At 44.9% G+C, this 11,369-nt stretch overlaps 2 protein-coding genes across 3 annotated transcripts; one reads left to right on the top strand and one right to left on the bottom strand.

The window, feature by feature from the left end:
• Positions 1-213: 213 nt before the first annotated feature.
• mrps25 (mitochondrial ribosomal protein S25) lies at positions 214-1,378 on the top strand. The gene is made up of 4 exons (XM_084680835.1): positions 214-451; positions 582-688; positions 784-871; positions 1,060-1,378. The coding sequence occupies exons 1-4, from the start codon at positions 318-320 to the stop codon at positions 1,247-1,249; spliced, it is 519 nt and encodes a 172-aa protein (XP_084536961.1). The 5' UTR covers positions 214-317; the 3' UTR covers positions 1,250-1,378.
• A 1,785-nt stretch (positions 1,379-3,163) lies between these two features.
• Positions 3,164-9,402, bottom strand: rbsn (rabenosyn, RAB effector). 2 transcript variants are annotated; one of them, XM_084680834.1, is made up of 12 exons: positions 9,293-9,402; positions 8,182-8,465; positions 7,867-8,001; positions 7,579-7,679; positions 7,419-7,464; positions 7,152-7,313; positions 6,656-6,921; positions 6,422-6,492; positions 6,235-6,321; positions 6,019-6,121; positions 5,720-5,824; positions 3,164-5,630 (listed from the first exon to the last, which is right to left on the bottom strand). In XM_084680834.1, the coding sequence occupies exons 2-12, from the start codon at positions 8,342-8,344 to the stop codon at positions 4,494-4,496; spliced, it is 2,376 nt and encodes a 791-aa protein (XP_084536960.1). In that variant the 5' UTR covers positions 8,345-8,465; positions 9,293-9,402; the 3' UTR covers positions 3,164-4,493. The 2 variants fall into 2 exon arrangements, with proteins under 2 accessions (XP_084536960.1, XP_084536959.1); XM_084680833.1 differs by having other exon boundaries at positions 9,297-9,401.
• Positions 9,403-11,369: the final 1,967 nt, after the last annotated feature.

Here is an 11,369-nt window from a genome sequence, read left to right as displayed (position 1 = left end):
CACATTATTTCCTGAGGCCACAAAGTCCAGTTGTGAAAAAATAATAAATGTGTCTATGCATTGATAAAGGTACATTTATACATCTCATAGACGATCACTGTTTTTCTATTTAATTTGAAATATTTGCCGATTTGAATAAGCAGCCTACCACAGACTACAGACAGAACTAACCATTATTGTGGAGAGATATCTGACGCCATCAGTCCGCGCCTGCTTGACGTCATCACGACACGCCTCATGCTGTACACTAGACATTCTCTGTGTACACTTAATTTAGCGATTATTCTCAAATATAGCGTGTAAATAAAGGCCTGAAGATGCCTATGAAAGGACGTTTTCCCATTAGACGAACATTAGAATACCTCCAGAAAGGTGAACTTGTCTTAAAAAACAGAGTCAAGATTATGTCGGTAAATTACAACACAAGTGGAGAGCTCAGCGAAGGAGCAAGGTCAGTATTTAGGGCTAGCAAGCCCTTGTCTAGTGGGTAGTGAAACCATCACATTAAACCTTTTTGGTCGATTTATTTCTGCCTTAGTCTTGGTTAATAACAATACGTTCACGTGACTTGTGATTTGCAGAAAGTTCGTGTTCTTCAATGTACCGCAAATACAGTACAAAAATCCTTGGGTCCAAATCGTTATGTTCAAGAACATGACACCGTCGCCTTTCTTGAAATTCTACTTGGGTGCGGTTTGTAACATATGCAGCCACATTTATTAGCTGGTAATATGTCATTACAATCTGGTAGTTTGAAGTCTAACTCGGGCATCTCCGCTGTAGATGATGGTGAGCAGGTGCTGGTGGATGTGGAGGGGAAGGACTTTAAACACATCACTCAACATGTGAAGAAGATTCTTGGCAAGACAGAGTAAGTGTTCCATCCTGATCCCTACCCCTTACAATTGGCTTTATTCGGTTCTATATTCTGACAATTAAACTAGGAATATGCCAAATAACTGGACCCAAGCTATAAACTGTCAGGTGCAACTCTTTAACCTTCTTGGATTTTTGTATTCTATCCCTCCCCACCACCACCACCACCCTTCTGTTCTACAGAGAAGTCTTGCAGATGGAGGCTCTTGCCAAAATGGAAGCTTCTAATCCAGCCAATTTTGGGCCCAAGAAATACTGCCTGAAAGAGTGCATCTGTGAAGTTGAAGGCCAAGTACCCTGTCCAGGCACCACACCTCTGCCCCAAGAGATGACAGGGAAGTACCGCATCAAGATGGCAGCTGCACAGGACTGAGCTTTGTTTGCTGCAGAGGAAGGAATGGACATTGAATGGACTTTACCAAACCATATTATGTTTCATTGAATTTAATTTTTTGTATTTGTACATAAATTGATTAAACATGATTATCTTATACTATCAGAACAGGGAGTCAGATGGCTGAGCGGTGAGGGAACCGGGCTAGTAATCTGAAGGTTGCTAGATCGATTCCCGGCTGTGCCAAATGACGTTGTGTCCTTAGGCAAGGCACTTCACCCTACTTGCCTCGGGGGGAATGTCCCTGTACTTACTGTAAGTCGCTCTGGATAAGAGCGTCTGATAAATGACTAAATGTAAATGTAAATGTAGAACAGTTCTGTAGTTAAATGAAATGCATTGTTTGGAAATATGTTTCAATTAATGTCATATTTACATTTATTCATTTAGCAGATGCTTTTATCCTAAGCGACTTCCAAAAGAGAGCTTTACAAAGTGCATAGGTCACTGATAATAACAACAAGATAGCCCCAAAATATTGTGAGTAGCCAAAACATGAAGCACATAAGCAACAATAAAAACAATATATCGCAGCGAGAACAAGAATGTAACGCAGTTACCACTAACCACAAGAGCAACAAGTCTCTAAGCAAGAGTCATTGTGATCCTTGAGGAAACTAACCTCGGGTCAAGCAAACCATTCCTCAGTACCGTTGTACTCCCGGAACAAGCCTTTTCTTGAAGGTGGAGAGACAGAGTCAGTGTCTCTGATGCAGGTGGGGAGTTGATTCCACCACTGGGGGGTCAGACAGGAGAAGAGCTTGTGTTGAGACCGGGCAGTCTTGAGCGGTGGGACTACCAGGCAGTTGTCTGAAGAAAACCGTAGGTGGCGGGTGGGGGTGTAAGGTTGCAGGAGAGACTTGATGTAGACGGGTGCAGTCCCGTTCACAGCTCGGAAGGTCAGTACCAGGGTCTTGAATCTGATACGGGCCGTGATGGGTAGCCAGTGGAGAGAGATGAGGAGCGGGGTAACATGGGAGCGTCTGGGTAGATTGTAGACCAGGCGGGCTGCTGCGTTCTGAATCCTCTGAAGAGGTTGGGTTGCACATGCTGGGGGACTAACGAGCAGCAAGTTGCGGTAGTCCAACTTGGAGAGGACAAGTGCTTGGACTAGCAGCTGGGTGGAGTGCTCAGACAGGTATCTCCTGATCTTCCGGATGCTGTAGAGGGTGAATCTACACGACCGGGAGACTGCAGCAAGGTGGGCTGTGAGGGAGAGCTCGTCATCCATGGTAAACCCAAGGTTCTGGCAGAGGATGAAGGGGTCACAGTTGCAGATCCCAGGGTGATTGAGAGATTGTGGGAGATGGAGGGTTTAGCCGGGATGATGAGAAGTTCTATCAGACATGATAATCTTCAGACATAAAATCTTTTGAAATCTATTCATCAGATTCATAAACTGTACTCCCATCGTGGGGTTTTAATCTGTGGGATTGATTTATGTTCCCACTCTCTGCTTACTTTGTACACTGACGGAAACATGAGGAAGAAAATACACTTTTTTCCAACACTTTTATTAGTGCTGGAAGATAGAACATCCTAATTATGATGACTAAAGTGAACAGGCAACATTATCAAAAAGCGAGAAGTCATTCACATTTGCCACAAATACATCATAATTCCATTCATGTTGTTTCAAAGCAAGTTCTGTGTTTAGTTACAGTACAATTGAGTTAGTGGTGCATGATCAACAAAGAATACCAAATACTGTTCTAACAAAATTAAAAGAATATTCAACTGGATGGCAATGAAACCAATGTAAAATGACAAACTGTGGTGTGTAATAATACTTGGTGGTGCTGGATTGATTTAGTGATGTTTCAATCAGCCGTGAGATGGGAATCAGAAGACAATATTCAATAGAAGACAAAAGTAGAGTACAAACAAGAACAATCAGAGTACAGAACTTTCTTTTTTATGTGCCACTGCAAAGCCTTAACATCTACAATACAGCCCAACATCTCCATAGCAACAGTAAGCTATGTGTTATTTGTAAGTGCTGAGAGACCTGGTTGAACATGTTGCATAACACTGAATACAGACTGAACTTGTCTAACGAGAGAAGCCATTAGCTGAGGCTTATATCATTCATCTTCTCCACTGGGCTTGAGGGATGTGCGGGAGGGAACAGGATGTTTGCAGGTCATTCAGAGCTCCACATCTGACCCTCCTCACCATGTTATGAGAGCAAACGAAGGAATGGAGAACCTAGGATAACACCTGTATTGAAATACCTGCACATTTTGGACCATGTGGTGGTATATCAATTCCTGCAAGTTCAATGGAAAACAAATGTATTTATCCTGTGCTTCATCAACAGCGATGCTATTATATTGAGCAGTCTAAAATATAAAGAAAACATTTGTTGACTTGGCTCACAATAGCTTAAAATCGTGTCAATTAACATTCTCCAGTGTCTCATTTACAACTGATCACTGATACAAATTCATTGGCAAATCATAATTTATATGTTAAATTCTCAAAGTTAAACATGTATGCATTTGGAGATATGACTGGCTTTAGCAGTAACAGTATATACATGCTTTGTACATGTGTGTACAAAAGCTGTTACAGTAAACAGCTAAAACATATTCTACTGAATAAACATACTATTGAATGCAATCCTGCACAACTGATTTGTTCTACACAACTGTATCTGTGTATACAACTGTGCGTGTACAGTTGATTCTAAATACACTGCATTGTGCTTTGTTACATACCAACATTTGTTTAAAATGAACAGTCCTAAGCCTTTGAATGATGTCATGGTGTGTCAGTGTTTGTATTAGTATGGAATATTATCAACCCTCAAAATATTGCATTTTACATTTAAGTGCTAGGCTGCCCAACATTGTTAGAGTGTCTGACATCATTTTAAAGTGACTTATTCTATTCACTCTCCTTCAAAGCAGCAGCATGTACTTCCACCTTTGTAGTGCCATGAGGTGTGAAAGGAAACCAGTGATATCTGATATCCACCCCAAGTACTACATCTGTGTCGTGTAGTAGCCTAGAAGGCGAAGATGTAAGCCACCTCATGTTGAGATCCACCAGAGCACAGCTCTTCCTCAGTCTGACCTCACCCTCCTCAACCACAATGGGGTCATCAGCCATGAAAAGGGGAGCCGTTATAGAGCTGGATGAGCTTTGAGCACTGCGTAGACAGCCTTGTTTTAAGTAGCAGGTGATTGGGGGGGGTGACGGAGGCATGATGGAGAGTGTGTCAGTGTGTCTTCTTCTTCTGGTCCTGCAGGGTGCGCTGCAGCTCTCTCAGGTTGTCAGACAGCAGCTCCACCTCGTCCAGGCGGCCGTTGAGCTTGGCGTCAAAGATGTAGGCTCTAATGTTGTCAATCTGCTGCAGCAGCAACTCCTCTTCGATCACGTCCACGTCTGGTAGGACCTCGTCGTCCGCCCCCTCGAAGGGATTGGTCGAGGCTCCCAGAGAACTCCCGGAAGCCTCTTTGAAGGGATTACCGGCATCGTCCACCTCTTCAAATGGGTTACCAGGTGCTTCCCCTGACTGCCTCTGAACCCCCCCTCCCTCCTCCGCCTCCTCCTCAAAAGGGTTGTAGTCCTTCCTGCCATTAGCCACCCCTTTGTGCTCCTTCTGGATCTCCTCAAAGAAGGGATTGGATGGATCTTCCTCTATGGGGGTGGAGTCCTCCTCCTCAAAGGGATTGAGGGAGGTGATGTTCTGTCCATCTCCACTAGGGGGTGTCACCTGCCCTCCTAAACTCCTCAGCCTTGGGGGTGACTCCTCCTGACCAGTCAGAGCAGGGAAAGACCTCACAGAGGGTGGGCTTCCCTCCGCCTTGGGAGTTAACTCCTCCTCGTCTTCTTCCTCTTCCTGCTCCTCCTCCTCCTCTTCTCTCTGGCCATGGGAATGGCCCAGCTGGTTTAAGTCAAGAGAGCTTTCCCAGGTGTAGGTGTAGGAAGGCTGGCTGGAGGCCGGAGCCTGGGCTCTGAGCACCCTCTCCTCCCGTTCCCTGTCCTCCAGGCGCTGTAGCTCTCCCTGCTGCAGGCTCTCCTCCTGGGCCAGCCTCTGGGAGAGGGCGATGGCCAGGCTGGTTTGCTGCTGGTCGTACTCGTCCTGCAGCTGCCGCAGGTTCTCTTCCAGCATGGCCACCTCGTCCGCCCGCTGAGCCGCCCGCGCCTGCCGCAGGAACGACTGGATGTTGTCGATCTGCTGCAGCAGGGGGTCGTCCAGCTCGCGCGTGTGGAGGGAGTCGGACGAGGGCAGCCAGCCCGCAGCCTTGGTCATGCGGGGGGCCCTGGGGGGCTGGGGAGCCTCTCCGTTGGTGTTGGGTGCTGGACGGTTCCTCTCTGACTCCTGCCTCCTCTTCTGGGCCTCCTGAGCCACCTGGGAGGAACACAGAAGGAACATATAGCAGGTCAGGACTGACATTAACCCCTTGTGCTGACAGTGATTGATGGATGGGTCCTCCCTACCACTCTCTCCTGCTGGAGTCTCTTCTCCTGCTCCTGCTTTCTCTTCTCCTTCAGCTCCCCGTACTTCTCCTTGGTGGGCAGAGACATCAGACCCAGCAGCTTCTCCTAAAGCAGATCAGTAACGTACCACAAGAGGGATGGGCGGGGGGGGGGGGTGTAGCGATGGTGTGAGAAAAGACTGAGAGAACGACTGAGAGAGTCCACCCCAAGATATTAGACTGACTTACTTTCACTCTGATCCACACTCAGCCCCATCAGTCATATCCCCCCCTCCCTCCGTCTTAGTGTGTGGGGCAAACCTGGACAAACAGGGTGGCTGTGTAGCGGACCATCCTCTGGAGCTGCTGGGTCTTGGGATGGGGGGCTGGCTCCTCCTTCATCCCCAGGGTCAGGATCCTCTTACTGCAGACAACAGGAGGGAGTGGCTCAGTTTCATGTCCAGGAGGAAATGCATCGAGCTTCATTCTTATATCGCTTAACACTACAACATTGTGTCGTTTTGCTGAAGCATGTACCTTAGTGCGTCGATGAGTTCATAGTATTTCTGAACCTCCATCCTCAGCCCCCCGGCCGTGTCCAGGTTGTAGGTTGTCTCTCCAGCGCTGTGAGAAAACAAGCCAGGAAGTTACATCATCAGGGTCCCCCATTACTCCCCACCCAGTTCTAAGCTCAGCATGGAAACAAAGTCCTAAGAGGACTTACTTGAGAGATTCTGCCATTCGGATGTATTCTGGAGCCTTTTCATCCACCTTGTCCATGCACAGCCTCAGCCTCTGGATGGGAGACAAGGTGAGTGACGGTGAATGCCAGGAAACAGACGCCAACAGACCAAACGGGAATGACAGGAAGTTGACAACAGAGTGAACAACCGAATGAAAAGATCCAAGAACGCCCCGCCACTTCCTCTCCCAGAGGCAGGCCAGCCGTCCGGGTTACCTCGTAGAGCTTGACGATGTCCGGCACGTGGTCCTTCTCCTCCAGCTTCTGCTGCCTCTTCAGCAGCGTGTCCATGCAGTGGTGGCAGCAGCGGATCCTGTCGTCGTCCTTCTCCTCCAGCATGGAGCTGACGCTGCTCAGGCTGCTAATGCTGCCTCTCCTGGAGCCGTGTGCACTGCCGCCGCCGCCCCCTGCTGGAGGGGACTGGGACTGCCCGGGGCTGCCAGGGACACAGAGAGCCTCCCGGGTCCCGCTCGTCAGCTTGTCTGGGGACAGAGGTGGAGACGGACAAGTCAGGACATGGAGGTTAGGATCAGCTAAACCCTCTGTTTTCTGGCTGATTTAAACCGCGTGTGATTGAAACGCTTCTGTCTCCTTGCTTTATGTGAAGCTGTGTTTTTTTTTTTTTTTATGTGTTCAATTGTATTTAGCCTTGACTATCTTGAACGGTGCTTCATACACAAGTCATTTTCCCCCTTTATTCTTCTATACTCACAAGCCAGTTGCAGAGGAACAAACTCCATGCACTTCCGACACATGATGGACCCACAGAGGCGGCAGTGGTGACGCCTGTTGCGCATGTTGAATTTATTCCCACAGTCAGGACAGAATGGTACGTCTGAATCATTCACCCACGACACAACAGACTTTTCTATTGCTGAGGAGAGGGATGAAGTGCAACACAATGACTAACATGAGTAGACCCTAGACCGCTGATGTTCCACACAAAAATACATTGTATCACATCTATTTCTACACTTACCTCTGATCTTGCCTGCATCTGTGTTTGTCCTGTCAAAAGATGTCAACTGAAAAGAGAACACAAGAAAGATACATGGCTGTTAATGTGTATTTCACTGCTACACTTTAACAATGTGGCAGTGTAAAAAAAAAAAAGAATTGAAGTGAGTTTGTCCTCCCACCTTTTCCAGTCTGATAATGAGCTTGTTGACTTCAATGACGTAGTGGTCTATCCTGGCAGCCCGGTGCTTCTTAAAGAGGTCCAGGTGACTTCTGGTCGCTCCTGCCCATGTCAAGTGATAAGCATTAAGAAGGAATAGTACAAGGAAATATCATTCACAAGACTGCTTTTCCCATAAAACAGAGTGGTTTTGTTATGTTTTAATGGTCTCTGACCATTAAAAGGAAAACCAATTGACAATCCCCCAATTCCCCTGTGCACTGTGCCCCCCCGAGGCTCCCTGTCTCACCCAGCTCCTGAGGCTCCCACATGTATGGGTCCACTCCACCATAGTAGAAAGACTCATAGCTGCCCGTCTCAGGCCGGTCCTCTCCATCCTTCTTTAAAAACTTGTCTTTGGCTTTCTTTGCCTTCTGGACAAGACCTACATCAATGAAAGGCAGAAATGTGTATTTCAAAGATTTGGAAAAGATGGATGTGTTTTAAAATAATTCCAGTCTACTTTTTCCATTTACACCTGATCTCCTTATCTTCTGCAGTTCACTGAACATAGCAGGATCCAGACCAGGGTGCTTGAGCAGAACTGTGTGTGCAGTTGACTCACTCTTCAGCTGGCCCCTGACGTGGCGGTCATCCCCAGAATGCTCCTCCTCATAGTGGTCCTGAAGCTGGTAGAAAGACTGCAGATCTTTCAGGCACAGTGGGCACAGGAAGCCCTCCTTAACCTCCCCTGTGCCCTCGAAGGGGGGCGGGTAGCTGGAGGCCATGGCTGAAATGGGCAGGTCTGTCGGGCTGTGGATGGATCATCCAGTGTGGTCTGACTCACTCCACAGCTAACTGGGTGTACAGCCCTCCCAGCCAATCCTGCCCCATGGCACCCGGGTAAAGCTGTGGAAGAAAAATGAATAGCCTACTGCTTACATGTTCAAACGATAAAGAGGAGGCTAGTTTTAGAACAGACCTCGTGCCATCAATAATTACGCTCAGTCAGTCCGTTTCTACAGAGGTTGGTCTGAGGTCCCTGTCAAAACTGTAACCCTTAAAGAGGTGCCACATATCTCTTTACAAATGTTTTCTTCTTTATGGAAGAAACAATGTCTTACTCTTGAGAGTGCTTTTACAGGGAGTGTGTAAAATAAATAAGCATTCCTGTCTGGTTTGTTTCCAGTCTAGGGTAGTTTGTGTAGTTACACAACAATCCATCGAATAGCTAGTTAGCGCAAAAACCAAAATGATTATAGACACGACCTGTTTATAGCTATATGAACAGCATCTTTTCTATTAGATTTCCAATTGTGTTTGCAGCATCACCCCTAAGAACAATAAGGCTTTGTTTCCCCACAAGTTGGCACCCCCAGAGTAGTATTGTTATCGCACGCTAGCTGGTTAGCTGTCGATGTACACCACAGAAAACAACAGAAAAGGCTAAATACATTAATATGGTATAAATTATCCGTCATGCACTAGCACATATCTGATAATGAAACCACTATCATTGCTAGCTGGCAAGTTTCTTGTCTAGCTAGATAGTAAAGTTAACTAGGTAGTTGCTTGTCGAGATACTTTTAGCCATTTTTTGGCTATCTAGCTAAGCTAGCCAGCAGTCCAGCTGGTCCATCTATGCTGCGTTGTAAACAATATCGCTTTGCAGATCTAAATACACATAGTAATTCTAAAATGTCTCAGAACTGATCAATGGAAAGCAAATGACGTACTCACAAGTCGATCTAGTTATTGTAAAGGTTAATAATGTTGTTTCTATAGAATGAATTATTTTGACAGCGGATAATCGCCAGCTGCAGCACCCTCCCTACGGGTAAAAGGTTGGTTGTCAGCCCTGCCTAGTCATGTGATTAGCATACTGTCTGATAAAACGAGACGACAGAAGGGACAATTAGAACGAAGTGTGAGACCAAGGTGTGACGGTCCTGCGTTATGGTCTGATTGAATGTGGAAACTGTTAGATAAATATTTTTATTTCAGTATGCTAATCATTGGAATTCAATTTGGGAGGAAATTATGGAAGGAATTATCAAGTTCTGACTGGCCTGGTGACAGTCTATGAAGGGAGGTAATAAAAGTTAATTGAATTAATAAATGCTCTCTGGCGGAGAGTCAATTTTTGTTGTTGCTGGAAATCAGACCTGCAGTTTTGTCTTACCAAACCAAGTTTATCCCATCAGCTTATTCCTTTTTCTGCAATTTATTTTCTTCAATCCATAAAAAGGGCATTGGATCCTCCTGGAAGACAAATACAAATTTCAATTGATTAATCTGAATTACTCTCTTCAACATATGTGTGTGTAGGGATGTTTAGAAAATGTCACTGCCAGGGTATTGATACAAACCTTATTGTTGGCACCAAACATTCAGCATATAGACTGTGTCAAACATCTTGACAACTCCGTCTCCACTCCACTTTCTCTCTGTCTCTGATACACATACACATACACACCCACCCACACACCCACATACACAAATCCTGGCATTACACTGAAAAGAACATCACTAATGGACAGGGTAGTTTATGTGTGTGTGAGTGCGTGTGTGTGTGTGTTTTGGTCACAAAAATAAGGTTTGTGTCAATACCCAGGCAGTGAAGTTTTCTAAACAACCCTCAGCTTTTGCCCACATGGCATTACCAAATTGTATGTGATTGCAAGCCATTTATTGGGTATATGCACTAACAAAGTATGGTCAATATAGATCCATAATAAATAAATTGATTTTGTCTTCAACTTGTACTTGGCTAATAGAGCTATGAAAACGTATGGGAAGATCATCAAGATTTTCTATAGTGATTTTGGCATGTAAATATAGCCTTACTTATATGTGTTGCCCAGTGTAAACTTTTAGCATAAGTGAATTGTGCTTTTGAACAGTCTTTTTCATCTGTGGTGGAGGTGAGTTAATTGTCACTTCTGATGCTACAAACAGCTGGTAAACATCTTGTTTACCAAACCTAGGAACGCTTATCACAGTACTGTGTTTCATTTCAGATTCCCATTCAGGGGTTTCAATTACATATTTACAATGAGGACTTTTCTCTTTCTCATGGGCTTAATAAAATGCTGCATGGTTTTGATAGCCTACTAGATCAGGCACATGTCATCCATTGATGGAATAAAGTCTATTAACCTGGGATGAGAGGGTAGCTGACATGCGAAAGGTCTGTCTTTTGACTTTTGTTCATTAACTGAGAAAAAATATGGTATCCTGACATTGTTATGTTAGAACACCCAATCAGCTTTTGGTCAGGGGATCATTCATTGAACCAATGCATTCACACAGAGCATCACTATGAAATAATTGTATCAACCTATTCAATGTTATGGTAATTGTTAAATATATGTGGCTATAAGTTCTACTTGAATAATGATGTGTACACCGGTCATCTGTACCAATGCGTTTATTGTTCAACATAATTATGGATAGATGGTAAGCTAAAAGGCAAAGGTAAAACACAGTTTTACAACAGTAACTTAAAAACTGTAGCCTACTCCATGCAACACAATTTATGTAGAAAAATAATCCCTTCACCCTTGCAGGGTATATTTACTTAAACTGTATCTTACATCTGAAAATAAGGTTAAATAATAAAGACAAATTAAAATGCTATCGGTAACTATGAAACTGCATGTGGAATGAAATGTATAGGCTAAAACAATTACCTTTCGCTATATCCATACAGTGGTTCCTTAATCAGCCTTTGTTGTCTTTCTTGTATAAGAACTTTATGCAATCTAACATAGTGAGGATGGACTTAATTGAAAATGTGCACGTTTCAATTAA

Source organism: Hypomesus nipponensis, chromosome 18 (genome assembly GCF_054491055.1).
Source record: "Hypomesus nipponensis isolate SF chromosome 18, ASM5449105v1, whole genome shotgun sequence".
NCBI classification, from domain to species: Eukaryota; Metazoa; Chordata; class Actinopteri; order Osmeriformes; family Osmeridae; genus Hypomesus; species Hypomesus nipponensis.
This window is presented reverse-complemented; position numbering and strand designations above follow the sequence as displayed.